The sequence below is a fragment of the Stigmatopora argus genome, chromosome 16 (genome assembly GCF_051989625.1).
Source record: "Stigmatopora argus isolate UIUO_Sarg chromosome 16, RoL_Sarg_1.0, whole genome shotgun sequence".
In the NCBI taxonomy this organism is placed as follows: domain Eukaryota; kingdom Metazoa; phylum Chordata; class Actinopteri; order Syngnathiformes; family Syngnathidae; genus Stigmatopora; species Stigmatopora argus.
Window position 1 is genome coordinate 10,654,903 of NC_135402.1, and position 23,622 is coordinate 10,678,524.

At 38.9% G+C, this 23,622-nt stretch overlaps 1 protein-coding gene across 4 annotated transcripts; it reads right to left on the bottom strand.

Annotated features, from left to right (window-relative positions):
- Positions 1-2,319: 2,319 nt before the first annotated feature.
- On the bottom strand, positions 2,320-22,283 carry camkk2 (calcium/calmodulin-dependent protein kinase kinase 2). 4 transcript variants are annotated; one of them, XM_077623247.1, is made up of 18 exons: positions 21,981-22,283; positions 17,545-17,839; positions 16,997-17,314; positions 14,934-14,981; positions 13,562-13,615; positions 12,752-12,803; positions 12,525-12,658; positions 10,885-10,921; positions 10,693-10,714; positions 10,475-10,563; positions 9,478-9,677; positions 8,475-8,528; positions 8,322-8,395; positions 8,165-8,252; positions 7,020-7,151; positions 5,045-5,142; positions 3,527-3,603; positions 2,320-3,386 (listed from the first exon to the last, which is right to left on the bottom strand). In XM_077623247.1, exons 2-17 carry the CDS (start codon positions 17,773-17,775, stop codon positions 3,531-3,533), a joined length of 1,704 nt encoding a protein of 567 aa, XP_077479373.1. In that variant the 5' UTR covers positions 17,776-17,839; positions 21,981-22,283; the 3' UTR covers positions 2,320-3,386; positions 3,527-3,530. The 4 variants fall into 4 exon arrangements, with proteins under 4 accessions (XP_077479373.1, XP_077479375.1, XP_077479372.1 ...); XM_077623249.1 differs by lacking the exon at positions 5,045-5,142; XM_077623246.1 differs by having other exon boundaries at positions 2,320-3,603.
- Positions 22,284-23,622: the final 1,339 nt, after the last annotated feature.

A 23,622-nucleotide genomic window follows, 5' to 3' on the forward strand; every position in this document is an offset into this window, starting at 1 on the left:
GTCTCTTTTTCCATTAGCAAAAGTCTTCAGGTTCATGATTAAATTATATCTACATTTTACAAACCTCACTTTTTTTTATAATGCATCTTCATAGCTAATTGTTTAATGCCTCCCTTTTTCATGTCATTTTCATTGTTTTGTGACCATTTATTTGCAGTTTGTGACTCGACTTGGTGTAGCCATTTTATACTGAAAAAAATTCACAATCTTTCCCAGAACAGTTATTTTCTCTTACCACATTTTTCTGTGTGACCCTAATACTCCTTCATAGGGATGGACTGAGGATGACCCCCTAAAAATGTAATTGCACTAAGAGTAGGAATAAGAAAAGAAAAAAAAACACTGATGCATAGTGCTCATGTTTAAAAATAATTTAAAAAAAACAGACTAACATGCAGTGCAGATGAATATAAAAGTTTCCCTTTCATATACAGTCAAGTTACACTAGTGCTGAATTAAAATTATTATCAATGAGCTATAAATAACGGTAACATGTTAATTACAGTAATACCTCGTTTATCACGGTTAACAGGTTCCAAGACCTGCCGCAATAGGTGAAAAACCACGATGTAGGGACAGTGTTTTTATCGAATCTATTTAATAATCTTATATTGTATTTTGACTTTTAAAAGCCTTTTCGTACGATTATTTAAGTCTCAAAGTGGCCAGTATAATGTTCTCTAATTCTGAGTTGTCTTTTTCCCTATTTCATGTTTGTATTATGGTTCCTACACTATAATTTTTCATATATATTTGGCCTATCCAAGATACAATGAGGTGAATCCGCGAAAATCCATCCGCAAAGTGGCGAGGTATTACTGTAGACAAATTTGTTGATTTCAATCGATTCTAACATTGCAGTGAAAACAAAAAAGAAGGGAACAAAAAATGAAAAAAAAGTATCACAAATACAAAAATCAGTGCTAATTAACATTGGTTAGTCAGCCCACCCCTCCATGGCACGTCTGCTTTTTTAATTTCATGCATAGATAATTACAAAAAAGTAGTAGTTATAGCAACTCTAATTCAAAATGTAATTAAAGGTTCTTTATGTTGCTTTACATTAAAAAAACATTATGCACAGTCAGATTTTTTTGTGTATTTTTTAAAATGTGCAAGCATATGAGAACATCAGTGCCTTTTTTACATACAAAATCACAAATAGGAACATTCACGAGTTTCACTTGAGGTTTAAGAAGCGAATGTTAATCCAAATGATTGAAATTTAAAAAAATGCAGGGTAGAGTACAAATATTACCATATTTTCTCGCATATAAGCCGTATTTGTAACAAAAAAAATAATGACTGAATCATGACTTTACTGCGTTGCTATACTCTTTTTCACCAGAAGATGTCGACAAATGAACAATTATTTTTGTTGGATACTTTCTGTTTTGCAGTTAGAAAACAACAATTACTGGGTGAATTAGTATAAAACTGTTTTTTCTGTATGTATCCATATTTGTTTTTTGTGCCTATATTATTTTTCTGAAAATCTGCATGTGAATGAATAAATAGCTTTTCCATGTCCCCCCTTCTGATGATGACTTCCTCTTTGAATTTGTCCACGTGCGGGGAACACTCTTTCGGAATGTGCAATCCTTTAGATTTATACGGTATCTTAGAAATACCACTGCGATGACCACGTGCGGCTTGTACGTGGGGGCGGCTTATACGCGAGAAAATACGGTAAGTGCCTCACATCAGTTGACTGGTTTCCATCTGAAGTTCGGCAAAGGCAGTCTTAGTTTTTTTCTCCCCGAATGTAACCCAGTTCATTGTTGTAGCTTTGTCAGTTAATTGTCTCTCTATCACTTGATTTTTTTGGGTCCGTATCTCTCACGAAAATCGTTTCACTGTATGTACTTTCTTCTTTTTCTTTTGTGTGGCAGGTATCATTCGCGACTAAGTACAGTGGTACCTCGTGGTACGACGAAAATTTAGCGATCGTTCTTTCAAGACAATTTCTCGTTGGCAAGTGGTCGTGCGTTATCCTATTGTGAGGAAATTTGTGTGCATCATTTTAGGAATATTTTGAAGGCAATACAACAGCAAACAGTCCATCGATAGCGAACGTGAGGGTGGAGGCGTGGCAAACCGCTAACCCGGAAAACGAATGTAACAAAAGATTAAGACAGAACTAGAATTCAGTTTTGTGTGAAGTTACATTAAACGTATGTTTGAGTGTGTCTGTATATATTTATCCAAGTTAATTTAAATTTGTTTGTTCATTTAGAAGTGCCGTGGATAAAGTCCCCCGAACAGCCCCCCCCCTCCGCCTCCGTGTGTGTCATTGTCTTTCCCCTCCACGAAATGCGTCTAATTTTACATCTATTAAACACATTTTATTACTATTAAACCACTCGTTATTTATTACTTTGTCAATATATGGCAAATTAGAAGAAATCAAACATTTTTTCCAATCCAATATCCTGTTTTTGGTGTTTTTTCAGAGGGTTGGAACATATTCATTTGTTTTCAATTCATTTCAATAGGAAACGTTCGCTCGAGTTACGAAAAGCTCCACATACAATCTCAGTCTCGGAACAGATTACGATCGTATGTCGAGGTACCACTGTATATTAATTATTAATTGCCTTAAAAATGAATCAAATATTCATATAAAAACTTTTTTTTTTAATCCAATACATTTTACCTGGGAGGACTGGCAACGAATGGAGATGTTTCCCGTCGACGTAGCTAGACATCCAATCCATTTTGGGGTAAGGGTCAACCCTTACGGATTTCAGGTTGTCATAACGATAATGAGGTATAACCTTAACTCTAGTCCTGTGAACAGATCGCTACCTAAAGCCAGAATGTTGGAAAAGCGTGGCTGTTACAAAGGTTTCTAAAACTGGCGCTGAACCTTAGCTGTACTGATAGTCTCGAGTCTGAATAATAAAAAGCGAGTATGGTGATTTTTGAAACATCCTTAAAGTCATTTGAAAGGATTCAACAGAAACACAGAAACTCTCTCTACTATTTTGCACCAAGTGTTGAAAGGGAAACACCTGCTACACTACACCAAGTGATTTTAAAGCTTTCTATTGTTAGTAAATGGTCAGAAGTAGGTGAAATACCTTTTAAAAGAACAAATGCAGTAGTAAACAATTAGTCACTCCCTTTATACCCGACTTCATCAATAAAATAGGTTACATTAGACACTGTGACTCCTTCAATAAGAGTGAGGCAGTCAATATATTTTTTAAATTTCATTTGGAGAAAAGATGGTGCTAAAGACAGAACATTTCCCTGACTTCCTGAAGTGTGCAGACTCATCGCCACTAACCCCCTGCCCCTCTCACATACCTGAAAGAGTTGTCAAGTATGGCGAAAGAAGAACGATGTGGACACACAGCAGCATGAGACAGAGCACGCCAACGCTTAACGAAGCATGCAACGAGAAGAAGATCATTCCCACAGTCTCCCCTTAAATGACTCGTGGTTTCCTCTTCGTCGAGTCCGGGCTAACGTGAAAAACTGGCGGCTAAAGAGATATTGGGAAGAACTTTGAAAAACCTACTGCATTAGGAGAGAGCATCGTCTTCTCCGACGTAAGGGTGCTCAATGCTCCTTGTCCTGTCTTCGGGCTTTTGTTTCCTGTTAGATGATATACACAAGTAGGCAAGAAATGATTGAGGCATGAGCGCAGATTTGTCTGGACAGAGAAACTACTTGGAGAGAGAGAACAACCATGAAAGTCTTTTTGCACGGCAACGGGCTCGTAACATAACAGAAACAAGTTTAAATGAACTTGGATTACGATGCAGACACACTCAAAAATAAGTTTAATCTAACCTTACACTAAAGTTAATTCTAATTTAGTTTTAAATTTTGATACCTTTCTTCTCCCGGGTTGGCTCTATTTGCCCCGCCTCCACTCTGACTTTCAGATGCAACCTATAGAGGGTTGTTTGCTTTTGTATTCCCTTCAAAATATTCCGAAAATGATGCACACAAATGTCCTCACAATAGGATAATGCACGACCACTTGCCAACGAGAAGTAGTATATACGCCATTCGTACTGACTAACGGGAAAAAACACTGAAAAAATGCAAGACTCTGCCCAGTGCTGGTAGAGACATTACACGAGGGAGTTGCGACCAGAGAGACAGTGCCCATGATGTTCTTATGAGCAGCCTCTCGCGTCCTCTACTGTATAATGACAATAAAAGCATTCAATTCAATGTGGCACCGACTAAAAACAAAAAAAAATACTGAAAAAAATGCAACGCGCCGCCCAGTGCTCGTAGAGACATTACACGAGGGAGTTGCGATCAGAGAGACATTACACGAGGGATTTGCGACGGGAAAGACATTGCCCATGATGTTCTTATGAGCAGCCTCTCGCGTCCGCTGTATGCCCGTATATCAAAATTGGTCTCGTATCTCAAGATAAATATTTGCCCGAAATTTGACTCGTATCTCAAATTGCTCGTATGTCGGGGCACTCGTATGTCGAGATACCACTGTACTGTGGTTGAATAACGGCTAACTGGCAATCCGTGCTTAGTATAAATGCTGCAAAATCTGTTTTCATTCATTTAATTTTCAAGTGTTTAAAGTTAAAAAGATGTTAAAAATATACTGATAGCACGCCAATGTAGCAGTATTCATTCATTCATTTTTCAAACCGCTTATCCACACAAGGCGCCTATCCCACTCAATTGGAGCCCATTCCAGCTAACTACGGCCACAAGGCAGGGGACATCCTAAATCGGGGGCCAGCCAATCGCAGGGCACAAGGAGGCGGACAACCATTCACGTTTACACTCATACCTGGGGGCAATTTTGAGTGTTCAACCAGCCTACCTTGCATGTTTTTGGGATGTGGAATGAAACTGGACTACCTGGAGAAAACCCACGCAAGCCCGGGGAGAACATAAAAACTACACACAGCGAGGACCGACCAGGGATTGGAACCTCGACCCTAGAACTGTGAGGCCGACGCACTAACCACTCGTCCACGTTCTCAGTGATTGCAAAATCAGATGACAATAATAAAATCACTTAGTTTTGAACAAATGTCTGCATTCTTACATCTGTCCTGACGTGCACAAGCTGCTGCATCCCTCTTTACGTGCCCAGTCAAAGGGGTTCCCGAAGGAGCGTTTCCTCAACATGGTTCTCACCAGAATCTGACCAAAAACAGAATTTAGCACATTGATTGAATTTAGTAACTTAACTAAACTCTATCAAATAACCATTAGGGAGTGACCAACAAAAACCCCATACAATTTTTTTAGGCTAATAGCCTAATGTCTGGACCAATTTTAGTAAGTGTTACACCTATCATTATCGGTACTGACACGGCACTTTTACATCGTGATCGGGTGTGCAAAGAAATGCTGCGCAATATGAACTCTTGAAAATTTAGTTTCCAATTTTGCCAGTCAACCGACCCAAAATGGACGCCGTGTATCGGTACAGTATGAGCTCTATCGGTATCGCGTGCTAAAAAATGATATTGGTGTGGTGATAAGAACTTTTAGTGGGTGTTATTTTTGTCTCATAATTATTGTTGATATACAATACTATACTGTCTTTTTTTTAAAACAATTTAACAATCATTGTGACAGTATACTATTCTAATAAACCACTCATGAAAATGCAATAAATTGTCAATCTTAGATCAATGCACAAACTATCTTAAAAATAATGACAGTTATTTTCTGTAACGCTTATCCTCACAAAGGTCACGGGGGGTGCTAGAGTCTATCTCAGCTGACATCGGGCACCAGGCGGGGTACACCCTGAATTGGTAGCCAGCCAATCGCAGGCCACAAAGAGACAGACATTCATGCTCACACTCATACCTAGGGGCAATTTGGAGTGTTCAACCAGCCTACCCTGTATGTTTTTAGGATTTGGGAGGAAACCAGAGTCCCAGAGAAATCCCACGTAAGCCCGGGGAGAACATGCAAACTCCACACAAGTGGACTGACCTGGATTCGAACCCAGGACCCCTGAACTGTGAGTCCGACACGCTAACCACACTAAGTCACCGGGCCCCCTAAATATAATGATGATACTTTTTTTTTAATCAGTGCCATGTCATGTCATTTGAAAACTAGTTAAAGATTAAATAGGTAAAGACCCTAATGTCAGTTTTGTTATCTGCTTAGTACAGCCCATCAAACGCATTGATTTGATCCTGCAAAGTATGTATGTATGTATGTTACCAAATTTGAATTATTTCATGGTTTCATAATCAGACTTTTCATAATGGCGGTCACTTGAAAGCTATCTTAGTGTCGACTCTGAGATTGAGTGAGAGTAAAAGCAGACATCGGCACTTCTATTGAACATGACGTACTCTTATTTCAAATGTTCTATGGAAGTGCACACTTGCCTATAACTAAACTTCACACTCGATATGTAAAGGGAACTCAAATTTTCCTCACATTTGTGGCATCAGTTGCACAATTTTCATGTTTGAATTAGTATTTATTTACAAATGCTGAAAATGAGCGAGTTTTCATGTTTGAAGTTACACTTTTTAACTGCCATTTGGAGAAAACTACTGTTAATTCATAGGAAATGAAAGCAGTTAGTACATCATCTTTCACCATTAACCTCAATATGAAAATGCTACACTGTGCAATGTAAGTGTGTTTTTGGAAGACTCAATTTTAGCTGTACGGTGTTTTGATGACAAATAACCATTTTTGAACGCAACTTTAGTCCCATATGCAATTAATGGACAAAGTTTAAATACGTCAATAAAGAACATGCAGCAATAAATCGCATCCATGAAAATTACCGCCCCATTTACATTTCCCATCCAATAAATGGATTTAGTGCACATCGCGACAGGTATAGGTGTAACACTAGTTTTGACTTGTCACAATATAAATGTAATATACAAATATAAACGCATGAAACCTCCCTCAAAAATATGTTCGTACATTTAACCAATCAGGGGGTAGTGTGTTCGGCGTTCAATTTATGGAAGTATAACCACCCCGAGGGGCTCATCGGAAGGCATGAATACAAAATAATATCTGGTACATACCACAGTTGCCAAGCTTGGAATATGTTTCACCGAATTCTCCACTTCCTCCTCTGTCACTTCTATTAGCATATAACAGTTGTCATCTTCTGGAGGGAGAGGCTCAGCACCATGCCTCGTCACCCACGGGTGCACCTGAACACAAAATCAGTAATTCATAACATCCCATTTAGCTACTTGAAGCGGTTTCAGTAGTCAATTACAGTGGTACCTCGACATACGAGTACCCCGACATACGAGCAATTTGAGATACAGGTAAAATTTTGGGCAAATATTTATCTTGAGATACGAGACAAATTTTGATATACGAGCATACAGCGGACGCGAGAGGCTGCTCTTAAGAACATCATGGTCACTGTCTTTCTGATCGCAACTCCCTCGCGTAATGTCTCTACGAGCACTGGGCGGAGCGTTGCATTTTTTTCAGTGTTTTTTTTTCTTGCCGTCGCTAATACGAGAGGAGTACTACTTCCCGGGCAAGTTGGCAAGTGGTCGTGCGTTATCCTATTGTGAGGACAGTTGTGTGCATCATTTTGGGAATATTTTGAAGGGAAGACAAACTCAAACAACTCTCTATAGGTTGCATCTGAAAGTCAGGGTGGAGGCGGGGCAAATGGAGCCAACCCAGGAGAAGAAAAGTATCAAAATTTGAAACAAAAGAATTAAGTTTAGTGTAAGGTTAGATTACATTTATTTTTGAGTGTGTCTGCATCGTAATCCAAGTTCATTTAAAAAAAAATATGTTATGTTACGAGCGCGTTACCCTGCAAAACTCCCCCCACCCCCTTCTGTCCCGCTCTCTCTCCCTTACGCGAAATTCGTCTAATTTTAGTACTATTAAACACATTTTAGTACTATTAAACACATTTTAGTACTATTAAACACATTTTAGTACTATTAAACCACTCGTTATTTGTTACTTTGTCAATAGATGGCGAATTAGAACAAATACAAATGTTTTTCCAATCCAATATCCTGTTTTTGGTGTTTTTTCAGAGGGTTGGAACGAATCAATTTGTTTTTAGTTCATTTCTATGGGAAACGTTCATTTGAGTTACGAGTAAATCGACATACGAGCTCGAGCTCAGTCCTGGTACGAATTAAGATCGTATCTAGAGGTACCACTGTATTTTATTTAAAGTATTTACCTTAATCTGTGGAATTGATATTCTTGTTTCCGGATTCTTGTCTAGCATTTTCAACAACAAATCCTTCAGGTCATCTGATATCTCGGTACTGTTGCAATACAACTCTTATTTAAGTTTCATGGTCAGAAATGTAAAGGTGTAAATAAGACGTACTTACTTTTCAGGTAATTCCACAGGTTGCGTCTTAATTTTGTGATGCAGACTGAGGATGCGCTCATCCATAAATGGACACTAACAAACAAATAAGCAGATGTTTTGGGTCCTATTCATACTATCAAAGAACAAGATAATCTATATTAAAATGACTCACCACTCCAAAGACAAAACAGTGAAGTGTCACCCCCATTGCCCAAACATCCAAAGCCTGCGGAAATATTAAGAATGTATGTATTGGTATATGAAATTTAATTATGAGAACCATTACTGGGCTTGGTTTGACTGCTTCGCATAGGGGTGTCCAAACTACAGCACATGGGCCACCATCATCCTGCCACAGTTTTTATTGCCCCGCAGAAAATTATGAAGATATCATTGAATATGGCCCACAAAAGACGGATAAATTCAGTCAACATTGTTTTGCATTTCTCAATGCTAACACTAGTTGGAGTTAGTCCCTTAAAAAGAGCCTCTCTAATATTTATAATCAATGTAGGAAACTGTAGAATTTCAGCATTGTTTTACATAAATAAACTCATATAAAGATACGTAATCTAATTTGATCAAGTGAGCTATGAGGAAGATGGGGGAGTGGCTTCCGCTTGTGAGTGTCAGCATGGATTTTCACATTTTTATGAACTTAAAAAAAGTTTAAAAAAAATAATTAACAGCAGAAAAAATCGGGAACAAGTGAATTCGCGATAAGTGAAGTCGCGATAATCGAGGGAAAACTGTGCTATGAGACATTAAAATTATTAATTGCAAATAATCATAGTTACCTTCCGATGAATAATTTTTAAAAATGTTTTAAATGCAAAAATGTTGCTGGTCTCCCTCAACTCATTCACTGCCATTGACAGTTATTGATTTTGAGTAAATTAATTTCAAATGGGAAGGTTGGCCTTGAGTACTCATGTTTCACTGCCACTGATGGTGATAGACATTCAATATAGTATTTTGTGTGCAGCGATCGTTCGATCGCACAGCTTAAAAATATACATATTTCAAAAGCCTGATCTTTATTACCTAATTCTCTTTTTAACAAATGAGTAGAAGAATTTGATTTTTCTGAAAGCGCCCCTAGGAGAAAAAAGCTTGGACACCCTAGGCTTAGTATTTCTGGTTGCTGCCGGCTAGCCAGCCGACTTCTACGTCACCTTGCCGGAGAAGTTCTTTCGAGTATCTGACAGCGTTTCGGGGGCAAGGAAGGCAGGCGTTCCCACGGTGCTAGTCAGGAGGGCGTCGGCTCCCTCAAATTGGTTGCTTACGCCGAAGTCCGCAATCTTGATGTGTCCGTCCTCGCCCACCAACAGGTTGGAGGGCTTGATGTCTCTGTGGATGATCCTCTGATAATGCACTGTAGAATTGAGAGGATAAGTTATCCCTCACTGTGACACAATCAACTCGCCATGACATATTAAAATGAATCAAATAAAGTGGTACCTCGACATACGAGCAATTTGAGATCCGAGTAAAATTTCGGGCAAATATTTATCTTGAGATACAACACAAATTTTGATATACAAGCATACAGTGGACGCGAGAAGCTGCTCATAAAAACATCATGGGCACTGTCTTTCTGGTCGCAACTCCCCCGTGTCTCTCTACGAGCGCTGGGCGGAGCGTTGCATTTTTTCAGTGTTTTTTTTCCCATTAGTCAGTGCGAATGGCCTATACTATATTATTTCTCGTTGACAAGTGATCATGCGTTATCCTATTGTGAGGATATTTGTGTGCATCATTTTGGGAATATTTTGAAGGGAAGTCAAAAGCAAACAATCTTCGATAGGTTGCATCTGGAAGGCAGGGTGGAGGCGGGGCAAATAGAGCCAACCAAGGAGAAGAAAGGTATCAAAATTGAAAACAAAATTAGAATTAAGTTTAGTGTAAGGCTAGATTAAAGTTATTTTTGAGTGTCTGCATCGTAATCCAAGTTAATTTAAATTTGTTTATGTTATGTTACGAGTGCGTTGCCGTGTTAAAAAGCTAACCCCCCCTCCTCTGTCCGTCTCTCTCTCCCGAGGTCAGTCCCGGAACGAATTAAGCTCGTATCTCGAGGTACCACTGTAAAAATAGAGCTCATCTGAGTTATTGTTGAAATAAAAATGCAGTCCAAGACTAAGTGACTACTAAAAGCATGTGTTCAGGACTCACAATACTCGATTCCCCTGAGCAGATCCTGGAAATAAAAGCGAGCCTGGTCCTCGCCGAATGGTTTATCTGTTGGCACCTCCATCACAGCTCTGAACATACACATAAACACGCACGTGCACACACACACACACATGTAAACACGTGCAATTAGCAATCAAAACTAATGAGGTTGATCTCATTCCAGTCAACAAACAACAATAAAAGAGGATTAGGCTTACCCTTGCTTAACCAGCTCAAACACTGTAATGCAAACATGTAATTAGTAAGGAAAGCTTTGCAGCCCGTACAACAGAAAAATGATTAACTACAGTGGCTATGCCATGCTCACATGGTTAATATGACTTTTTATTTCAACATTTCTCTACAAATGTGCATGTATTGTGCAGTAAAGTGGCCTGCCCACAACGTACCCATGTACAGATGGTCCTCACTGGGGTCATCCAAAACCTGGCGCCAAATCAAACAGAGATCAAATTAAAAAAAGACACACTGCAGGCATCCATTTCCCTGCACTCACGTTGACAAACTAAAATTAATTGAATCGTATTTAGCAATTGTTTTTTTATTTGATTCCGATCCAAGTAAATTTGTTTCTGAATAGCCGTCTAGCAGAACAGGCTGAGAGTTTTTTTGTTTGAATGAGAACCTGTCAGTAGGTTTACAAACAACTCTCAGGAATGAAAAGTGCACTTGAGTTGATGGAATATGTTAAACATTCATTGAATGTGAGGGAATAAACATGTTAAGATTGCAAAGGAATATGTACTTGTTTTCAATCGAATTTAAATTGCATGTTTTCTCTGGATTGATTTGGTGCCTGACGAAAAAAAAACATGTTTATTGAAACAAATGTTAGCATTGTGTCCTCTAAAATGATGTTCAAGTTGAAAACATTTCACGCGCTTTGGGAAGTTAAACTGGAGCATGCGTAAAGAGGAAAACATCAGAATTACAAACGTGAATAAAATAACACTACAGACGGTTCCCTACTTACGAACATTCGAGTTACGAACAACGGTACATATGAACATGTCTGCAAATTGCGTTTATGTCGAAAAATGTTCGTAAGTTCAATTTTGTATTGCGCGTCTTTTTCCGAATAGTGCTTCTTTCCGCCGCTAATACCGACGCCTGCAGCTGTGAGCTCAGCTCACCCAGCATCTACCTTCCTCTGCCCAGTTCGTTGCAGTGCGGAAGTGCGTGAACGTATCTCCAGTGCGCAAAGAACCTTTTTCATTTTTATCATTAAATATCTCGTGCATCCATTATTCAATATGGTTGGTGAAAAGCGAAAGGCTTCTGTTGAGGGAGGTGCAAGGAAGAGGCAAGCCATTTCATTTGAAATGAGTGGCAATAATAACGAAGCTTGATGCGCGTGAGAAAGTGGTGAGCATTGCACGTGAATACAACTTGAATCGTTCGACCGTCAGTACCATTTATAAACATAAAGATTGAGCAGCAGGACCCAAATATTGAACGGTGCACAAAGTTTCCAAATCAATTGAATGATGCCATACAGTGCTACCGCATCATTTATGATGAAAAAAAGAAAACTGCAATTGTCATTAGATAGCTTCTTTCGGCCAGTTTCTAGTAAATCTCTCTCTCTCTCTAATGTATGTATACAGTACTGTATGTATTCTCTCCATGTTATTAAATGTTTTTTTTCAGTACAAACCAATGCGTGTTACTTATACAAGCCTTAAACATACAAATGCACTTATATAAACCTTCAATATACTTATATAGGACTTAGACATAAATTATAATACAAAATATAGCACTGAGCAACTTACGAACAAATTCAACTTATGAACAATCGCTTGGAACCTAACTCGTTCATAAGTAGGGGAGCGTCTGTACATCTATAATATGTATGCTCCCGAATTTCAATGTCTTTATATTAAAGATATTTGTTTTTCTGATTTTTGTAGTCCCATTGGAGGCCAAGGCACCCTTAGCTTTTGCCATACATGTATTCCTACTTGTATCTATCAATTTAATTAGTAGTCTACTACAAAAGCTAACAATAATAAAAACTGTTAATCACCTCTACAAGTTTGACCACATTAGAATGGCCCAGCTTTTTCAATATGGCAATCTCTTGGTAGACCCGCTCCAGAGGCCCTTTGGGCTGAGGGGGGCCCTCAGCGAATGCTTTGATACCCCGCGGGGGTGGTCGTCCTGACGGGCGAGAAATTAAATTAGTAGTATTAGTCGTAGAAAAAAAGCTTAAAATGTGTTAAAATAGTTATTGGAATTCATTTGCTGACTTACGTGGGAAACCTGCTTGCCGCATTAGTCTTTTCTTAGACAGAACCTTCATTGCCTACATGGATGTGAATGGGAAAAGTTTACACAGGCCAAAAAATATTTTTTGTATTCATGCAAACTCTTGTACTGTTTTTGTCAATTCATTTAAATATATTTTTTGCAATACAGAGGGATTTTTCTCAAAACTGCAGAAGGTTTCAAATCAGCAACTAAAAATTATATAAAATTTTATTTTTTTTAAATTGTTGGCGAATGTTATAAAACATTGACAAGGGGGAATTTCAGAAAATGCACCCCTTCTTTCTCTTTCATGTGTTGCAGTGATGTTTAAATTGTATATAAAACATTGCTTCGACAGGTAATACAGATTTTTATATTCAGGAGTTTTGAATGTGCCCCCTGGTGGAATAATACAGATTTTTATATTGAGGAATTTTGAATGTGCCACCTGGTGGAATAATGTTTCTGGCCACCATAAAAAATTTCAACTCTCTACGTTGCACGGTTTGGACAAACGTAGCGAGAGAATCTTAACATACACACACACACTCACACACCCATAAATCACACTTTGCCTCCTACGAGAGTAATTAAAATAAATGACATTCTGTTTGTGTCATAATGTTTAATAACCGTAGCAATCCACGGCAAACGTAAAATGTTGGACTGATGTATTATTGCTGATGTGCGAATTTCACAAGCGTCATATATTTGTGTGATTATGTGAGAAGCGGCAAGGGACCAGAGAAGCAAGAGTGTACACGAGTGTTGAGCATATTTATGCATGTTGTGTCGAGCGTGTCAATGACTCACATAGTAGGTGTTGTCGTCTTCGTTGTAAGCAAGCTTGACAACACCATAGGAGCCCTGCGTTGAGGAGAAGGGAGCAAACCATAAACTGTAACAGGAGCCATCGATGTGCAATAAAGCAGCTGTCAATGCTTCATGAGTCACAACAGATGAAGACTAACACACAAGATCAAATATGAAAACATGAGCATGAGTTATAGGAATGGCAACAGTGCTATAAGCCTCATCTCTCCCTGAGTCCTTCATTTGTTATTTTAAGATAATTAGGGAATTGGAGATTATTGCATTAAGCTCTCACAGAAATGAAAAAAGAAATTTGATAACACGCCTGAGAGAAGGGAGAGAAAAATAGATTGGTTTCTGCTGAGAAGAGCAGATTGAAGAGGCAGTGCCAATGTCTCTACTTCATAGGAGTCTCTCTCTTATCTAGTTACAGACACGACGTGCATTAGGAATGGGCATGAAAGTCAAGTGTTAAGAATATCAATCCATCACATTTGCAAAAGCTTACACTCTTTTCATCAGTTATGTCCAAACTATTTTTCTCTGAAGGCCTTTTTTCAGAAATATCAAAGGATGAGAGGGCCTACTTGAAATCAATCCAATTTCATTATCTAAACAGAGGAACGGAATTGGGTTAATAAAAAAAAATTAAAAAAACATTGATGGATAATGGACCCTGTTGCGGCTGATTCTGGGAGCGATGCATAACTTGGAGTGGCTCATAGGAAATTGCAAGGCTCATGTTTGACATATCAGCGTCTTCAATTAGATTGTCGGATGCTTTTTTCTGGGGCAAACCAGATTGCTGTATAAAGACTTGAAAGTTGAAATTCAAACAATCCAGTGCGAAAATATCCAGAGCATCCATCCACTCATTCTAATGGCATGGTATATTTTCTATAGGCAAACAAGCTTGACATTTACTGTCTCATCTGTGATTTATTGAATTAAAACAGGTAGAAACTAATTGATTTGATAGTTTACAGCATTTTATTTAAAGAAACCATAATAATTAGTAAAATCTTAATTCATCTTTTTCCCCATCGGCCTATGCTCAAATGCTAATTCCGACATTTTTTTCTCAAAATTAAGAGCTATTTACACTAAATACAATTGAAAATCTACATTGACAAGTAGGATCCACAGAGACTACCACAACTCTTTGGAGAGTCCTATTTATACCGGCCCCTCATTCAGTTTAGAACTATCAAGTGGGCCGGCTGGTTTATACAAAGATTGTGAAATTAGGACAGTCGGGTGGTGTCAGAAAGCTCATATCCTGTTCTCCACGACAAATAATATTGACAGAAAAGCAGAAGGTGGAAGGGGAAAAGTGACAGAGGAGTTGGTGAATGGAAGTGATCGGTGGTACCTTTCCAATCTCATCTTTCAACTTGTACTGGTTGAGTTGAACGCAGTCCTTGAGGAGATGTAAAGAAAGAAGAGACGAACAGCTTATATTTCCAAATGAATGGAGCACTTAGACGCTTGGAAAAAACAAGAGCTTTTAGAAGTTCTTAAAAACATGGGCGACATGGAAATCTTATGAAAGCTGGTTGACCTTGTGTGTATTAAATTATTTGAACAGTTTGGTAGAAAACTAAATAATTCAACATTTTCAAGAACCAAACACCTATTAAATTATCCATTTACAGAACTTCATTGCTATTACAGCAATCTTTTATTGTAAAACGTACACATCCTAAACAACTTGAGAAATAGCGGAATCATTCTTTTCTTATCATGCAGAATGTCTGCAACTCTGCAGACGAATTTTATGAGATTTATAAGAACATTTTGTTCTCCAGCCATTTATTTATCTTTTCCTCCCAAACAGCGGTTGCCAAAGATGGATGAGAGCAAAGACACTGCGGAAAAATATCTGAAGCCAGACTACAAAGAATCGTTTGCTACGGAGGAAAAGAGTGACTAGCTAAGTTGCTATTTTTAAAAGGAGCATCTGTAGTGGGGCGGCATGTTAAAAGAATGTGCGCTCTAAGTATAAGACGAGGAAAAAACCCCATATTATCCATATACAGTCATACCTCTACTTACGAATGCCTCTAGGAGCGAAAGTTTCAGGTTACAATTTTTTTGTATGCAAATTTGTGTGACTCAAGATACAAAAAGATCCAAGTTACGAAATCCCCCAAAAAGCAAATGCATTTCCTTATCCATTATTTTATTTTGAATTCCCCTTAGTAAGCGATTAAAAACTATAAATGCAAAATCGCACATTATTTCACACACACATAGCGCACACCTAAAAGTCTAAAATATACTACAAAGTGGACGGCTTTCAGGCCTGTAGAACGGGCTCTTGCCGCCATCTGGCGGACAAACACGGGTATTGCATCTGTAACGGCCATGGAGGGATATTTTAAGACATTAATAAATAATTTTCTTATAATTTTCTCTCATTTTTTGTGTTTCCTCACCTTTCATACAAAATTGGGACACTGACCAATTATAAAGGTTTAGTTGGTAGTTGTGTGAGGACAGTGGAACAAATTAGAGAATTTAGATATGAAGTACAACTCCACTTACAAAATTTTCAAGTTACAAAAAAAGTCTTGGAACCAATTAATTTCTTAAGTAGAGGTACGACTGTAGATTTAATGGTAGCGTTTCTGGTTGAACGTGAGTTAAATATTCACACGAAAACCGCGTTACAACTACTTGGATGGGGAAGGGGCTTATGTCTCAATTTCTAGCTCTTTTATTCGCTATTCATTTTTCTTTTCTAACATCTAATGGGAATGTAAAAACTTACCTTTGCATTCACAATGCTGCCTTTGAGGCAAATGAAGATAGGAAAAATAGCGAAATGAAACATCTTGTTAAAAAAAATAAGGAAACCAAGGCTGAAAACCAACAAACTGAAGGTATGAGAAGAAAGGTATAAAAATGTAAAACAAAATTAGAATTAAATTCAGTGTAAGGTTAGATTACATTTATTTTTGAGTGCGTCTGTATCGTAATCCAAGTTTATTTAAATTTGTTTATGTTACGTTACGAGCGCGTTGCCATGCAAAAAGTCTCTCTCTCTCTCTCTCTCTCTCTCTCTCTCTCTCTCTCTGTCCCTTTCTGTCTCTCGCTACGCTAAATGCGTCTAATTTTAGTACTATTAAACATAATAACCACTAGTTATTTGTTACTCCGTTAATAGACGGCGAATTAGAACAAATAAAAAGGTTTTCCATTCCAATATCCTGTTTTTTGGTTGTTTTTCAGAGGGTTGGAACGAATTAATTTGTTTTTAGTTCATTTCTATGGGAAACTTTGATTTGACATACGAGTAAATCGACATCCGAGCTCAGTACCGGAACGCATTAAGCTCGTATCTCAAGGTACCACTGTATGTTAATTTGCTAAATGATTTCCAAAAGCAACTGAAAGTGATTTCATGTTAATAAAATGACGGTTATACAATACCTGGAGGTCTGTGATAGAGACACTGTGGGATTCCACAGTGGGCCTACGTGACAAGCGTGGAGAGGAGTGGGGCGATGTGATGGGAGAGTAGGGTAACGACGGATAAATGTAGCGACCGTTGAGTCCCGGGGAACTACAGGGCGATGTCAGCGTTTGCGAGCGTTCTTGCAGCGACAGTTTCCTATCTGACAGGCTAAGCCGGGCTCTTTGCTCCTCACTGGCAGGCAACAGAGTCTTTGAACGCCCAACAGCATGCAAGAGTATGTCACAGGACAGATTGGCGAATGGAGGCGTCTCCGAGCTGTCCATTTCTTCTACCTATAATGAGAGCAAATACCGGAACAGTGAAGAACACGAATAATAAGATTTTTTTTCCAACTACAAAAATTTGACATTTAAACAGACTCATGTAAACATTTCATTTCTGTCCCCTGAATGTCTACGAGGAAGTAAATGTCATTCATATTTCAAATCACGTTTTGATTTTGAAGCTTGCGTTGAAGCCTACTTAGTAAGCAATGTCATCTTTAAGTTGCGCTTCATCCTACCTCCTCCCCGCCAGGCGCTCCAGATGGTGTGCTAGGTTCACATTCTGTGACCACAATTTGGGACTCCATAGGATCTGGCGACGGCGTTTCAGGCTGGGCGCCCAACGGTGCTGTGGGACAGCTGCACAGCAGATCGGGGAGCGGTTGGGAAGGTTGCGGTGCTAGTCCATGACCGCCGCAAGCGGCGCCGGGCTCAGCGGCAGGCCAGGCAGTTACGTGACAAGGGAACATGCTGCCTCTTTCCAAACACCCACAACATCTGCTCCATCTGATGGAAAACTCAAGGGAGTGTTGCCTGAAAGTAAAATAAAAACAAAAAAACTGAAGGACAGAAAAAAATATTTCTAATGCAAGCTAAACTATTACTACAATTAATCTTGACTTAGCACAGCAAAATGGGTTTGTGGGATAAAAAGCATAGAGTGATGTTTTATTAAGTGGAAATGTTCCAAATTGGCCTTTTCTCAAGTCTGTCAAGTTTCATCGATTCGATGCTCCATAACCATGAAATATAGATACTATATACCGACAATTTTCCCCACTAAATGGAGACGGATAACCATTCACGCTCAGACTCATACCTAGGGGCAATACCTCGATTATCGCGGTTAATGTAGACCAGACATGGCCGTAATAAATGAAAAAAACGCGGAGTAGGGTCACCCCAATTTAAAAATAATAATAATATTTTTATTTTTATTTTACTTCAGTGCTGAGTCCTAATAGCAAGCGGATGACAGGGGAGTGGCGTCTGCTAGTGAATTTCAGCGTGGATTTTCACATTTTTATGAACTAACAAAAGAAATTTAATTAACCCAAAAAAATATCCCCCAGAAAAAAACCTGCAATGTAGTGAAAACGCGATAGTTGAAGCCGCGATATTCGAGGGATTACTGTATGCATGTTTTTGGAATGTGGGAGGAAAACAAAGTACCCGGAGAAAACTCACGCAAGCCCGGACGAACATGCAAACTCCACATAGGTCGACTGACCTGGGTTCAAACGTAATACCCCAGAACGGTGAGCCTGACACGCTAACCACTCACACATCGGGACATCTTTACCATTTTGTGGACAATATTCAATTATTTTTTTCCTTTTTGTTTTCTAAAACGAAAAGTATCTGTTACAATATGTGCCATGTATGCTATAAAGCACTTTGCTGTCTGAAAAAGTCACATGATAAAACCTCGAGGAAATTCGCAAGTAGCCTCAGTCACTAAAAATCTGTCTGCAGCCTTTAACTCTACTGATACACTGTGATCACAGCAGCTCAATTGAAAAAAATCTGAAAAGCAGACTGATTCAAGCCTTTTCAAACACCAGCTGCCCATTCCAGATGCTCCACTCCACATGGCTTTACTTTTGCTATCAGTGAAGAAAGACTGGGTTAACAAACAGCTTGAATGAGGATGGTGACCTAAGTGACTTGAGTAGAGCATTACAAGCAAACGCAATCTAATGAAACACAGGTACGAGTATGGCATGGGGCCATCTGGATGAAAGGAGGATCCACTGATTCATTATGAGATCAACAAGGCAACCCTGTGAGTGATCTCTGTAAGAGATAAGCTCGTGTAAATGGACGGATGAGCATCCTCAAACGACATCACTTAGACACTGACATAATCACAGCTCAAGAACAAAACACCCCGAATCTAAAATACGGTCTTTACTGTATTGTTAAGTGAGGATATTAGATGAAATCCAGTATTTTAACAGAATAATTACTGTTAAAACTACTTAACTAGCTTGTTTTAACATTTTGGGGTGGTCCTCAAGTTCCAAGTAAATTTGTCCTACCAAACAAAGAAGCATGTACCAGATCATTCCTAGTATTAGCGTTGGGCCCTGACCTTGTGCCCCCAATGCTGTGCATTCGTTTTCTGTTCTGGAGGATTTGAAAATAAAAGGAGAAAAACAAACTGAGGCTCGAGGTAAGCTCTAGAGACCAAACCCGAACGGTCGGGCCGGGCTTCTCTCGCTGAAAAAAATGTATAGTGGTACCTCGAGATACGAGCTTAATTCGTTCCGGGACTGAGCTCGTATGTCGATTTACTCGTAACTCAAATGATGAACGTTTCCCATAGAAATGAACTAAAAACAAATTAATTCGTACCAACCCTCTAAAAAACACCAAACACAGGATATTGGATTGGAAAAACATTTTTAGTTGTTCTAATTCGCCACCTATTAACAAAGTAACAAATAACTAGTGGATTAATAGTATGTACTAAAATGTGATTAATAGTACTAAAATTAGACGGATTTCGAGGAGGGGAGAGAGAGGGGGATGGAGAGAGGGGGGACTTTTTGCATGGCAACGCGCTTGTAACATAACATAAACAAATTTAAATGAACTTGGATTACGATGCAGACACACTCAAAAATAAGTTTAATCTAACCTTACACTAAACTTAATTCTAATGTTGTATTAAATTTTGATACCTTTCTTCTCCCGGATTGGCTCTATTTGCCAAGCCTCCACCCTGACTTTCAGATGCAACCTATCGAGGGTTTTTTGCTTTTGTAATCCCTTCAAAATATTCCGAAAACTATGCACACAAATAGGATAATGTACGAATATTTGCCAACGAGAAGTAGTATACAGTGGTACCTTGTCATACAACCGCTCGTCATACAAAATTCTCGTCTAACGGCGGAAATTTCGATCGAATAATTCGCCCGTCATGCGATCAAAATTTCGTGATGCGACCAAGCCAGGTCTTTTTTGCATATCTTTCCTGTATAACAATATTTACAAGCACGGAACGATTAATTCAGACGAGTTTCTCCTAAGACCAGGAAACGCGCATCGAGCATGCAAAAAGAGGGCTTTCTCGGGTAATGAAGTACACTCGTGCACACAACACCCATAGGCAATGGCAACCTTTCTCAGAATAAAACTTCATTACCCACAATCAATACGTGGGTAAGCTCAATTATTGTATTTCCTGTTATTCTTTCTGAGGAAAGAAGCTCCCGCGATCGTTCTTTAAAGACTATTTCTCGTTGGCAAGTGGTCGTGCGTTATCCTATTGTGAGGACATTTGTGTGCATCATTTTGGGAATATTTTGAAGGCAATACAACAGCAAACAGTCCATCGATAGCGAACGTGAGGGTGGAGGCGTGGCAAACCGCCAACCCGGAAAACGAAGGTAACAAAAGATTACAACAAAATTAGAATTCAGTTTTGTGTAAAGTTACATTAAACGTATGTTTGAGTGTCTGTATATATTAATCCAAGTTAATTTAAATTTGTTTGTTCCGTTTACGAGTGCGTTGTCGTGGAAAAAAACGAACCCCCCCACGCCCCCAAACGTCTCTGTCTCCCGTCGGCGAAATCTGCCCAATTTTAGTTAGATTAAACACATTTTATTACTATTAAACCACTAGTTATGTGTTACTTTGTTAATAGATGGCGAATTAGAAGAAATAAAACATTTTTTCCAATCCAATATCCTGTTTTTGGTGTTTTTTCAGAGGGCTGGAACGAATTAATTTGTTTTCCATTGATTTCAATGGAAAATGTCCGCTCGAGTTACGAGAATCTCGTCATACGAGCTCAGTTCCGGAACTGATTAAGGTTGTATCTCGAGGTACCACTGTATACTCCTCTCGTATTAGCGATCGCACCGCCATTCGCACTGACTAACGGAAAAAAACAGTGAAAAATGCAAGGCTCCGCCCAGTGCTCGCAGAGACATTACACGAGGGAGTTGCGACCAGAAAGACAGTGCCCATGATGTTCTTATGAGCAGCCTCTCGCGTCCTCTACTGTATAATGACAATAAAAGCATTCAATTCAATTCAATGTGGAGCCGTGAAATCACAACTGTGTTTGATCCTATCAGACAGTTTTCCCCACTCTTGGTTATTAAACAGTTATTAAACGCCATTGTTCAAATTGAATTGAACTGACCACTCACTGACCTAAACAATAAATCGTGAATGCTTTATATGCCCCATCTAAAGTCGGTAATATGAATATTTCACCATTTGAATTGATACGTGATAACAACCAACACAAGTGTTGTGTTCACGGTGTTTAAGTAAAAGCGTAAAGATTGCATGTCATCACGAGCGTGTCAAACAATGATGTGTTCAATGCCCTCATTTTTCTCACGGGCACTTCAGTACTCTCAATAATGCATATTCCTGTTGTAACATAAAGCTACGTGCACTAGAATGGAAATAAGTTCGCAATTCTGAGGCAGAAAGACACTTGACTATTAATTAAACAACAACAAACAAATTGCTGGTAAACGATCCGTGTTCATTTAAATGGGTAATAGTCGCCCAATTCAGAGGGCTAACTCGGCTAACGTTAGCCGCTGCTGCCTCCCCAAGTCGAGGTCCAGATGTTGTCAACACGGGGGGCAAGGATGCTCGCATCTACTTATCAGAAAAGATTTATTGGAAAATAAAGACTTACCTTGTCGTATTACTTAGGCATACACAAATGTGTATGGTGCTCTTTGCTCGGTGATGTGAAACCTAGCTTACGCCAAGTGAAAACGACCAATGTTGTGACGGAGTGAGCAAGTGCCTCACAACGAAGTACTACAGTACCATTTAAAAAAGAGAAAGAGATGGGGTTGCGGGGGGATGAGAGTGAACAATGAAAACAGATAATAAATCGGGGAGGAGCGACGTCTATTGAGTGAGACTATTGGCTTTAGGATAAATATTGTTTATCTTATGACCTAAATTTTATTCACCCTTTCGTTGGATGATGGTGCATTAGCGCCTCTAGTGGCGAATATAGAAGAGGCCCAGGAGTGCAAAAATTAAATGAATAAATGACAATGGAAACCAAATGAAGAAAAATTAGCAAAGCACTATTATTATGTATGAGGCTTTATTTGTAGACTATGACTAGTGTTGTCGTGAAGCTTGCTAAAAGTGTTCCCAAAGGCAATCATGCGTTTTTTAAGCGATTGGTCGACAAAGGCTTCATCACTCGATAGAAATACTACAAATGTACAGACACTCCTCAACTTACGAACGCAATTGGTTCCGAGCGATTGTTCATAAGTTGAATTTGTTTGTAAGTTGATTTAGTGCTATATTTTGTATTATAATTTATGTTTAAGGCCTATATAAGTATATTGAAGGTTTATATAAGTGCATTTGTATGTTTAAGGCTTGTATAAGTAACACGCATTGGTTTGTACTGAAAAAAAAAAACATTTAATAAAATGGAGAGAATATGTACAGTACTGTAGAGAGAGAGATAGATTTATGTATTAGAAACTGGCCAAAAGAAGCGACCTAATGACGATTGCACAGTTTTCTTCTTTTTTTCATCATAAATGATGCAGTAGCACTGTATGGCATCATTCAATTGATTTGCAAACTTTGTGCAACGTTCAATATTTGGGTCCTGCTGCTCGATCTTTCTGTTTATAAATGGTACTGAATGTGCAACGCTCACCACTTTCTGACGCGCATCAAGCTTCGTTATTATTGCCACTCGTTTCAAATGAAATGGCTTGCCTCTTCCTTACAACTCCCTCAATAGAAGCCTTTAGCTTTTTACCAACCATATTCAATATTGGATGCATGAGATATTTAATGATACAAATGAAAAAGGTTCTTTGCACACTGGAGATACATTCACGCACTTCTTCTTCGTTGCAATGCGGAAGGTAGATGCTGGGTGAGCTGAGCTCTCACAGCGCCAGGCGTCGGTATTAGCGGCGGAAAGAAGTACTACTCCTAAAAAGACGCGAAATACAAAATTGGGCTTGCGAACATTTTTGGACTTAAACGCAATTTGCAGACATGTTCGTATGTACCGTTGTTCGTAAGTTGAATGTTCGTAAGTAGGGGAGCGTCTGTACATATATCAGGAAGTGGTTAGCGCGTCGGCCTCACAGCCTGGGGTCCTGGGTTCAAGTCCAGGTCGTCTGTGTGGAGTTTGCAGGAGGAAACCCATGCAGGCCTGGTGAACATACAAACTGGACTTGCGCCACCAGGCCACCTAATTCAATACAATGTTAACTATTTTTTGAATACATTTGAATAGTGCTGAAAACGATTTGAATGTTAAATTCACAAAAAAACAATATACA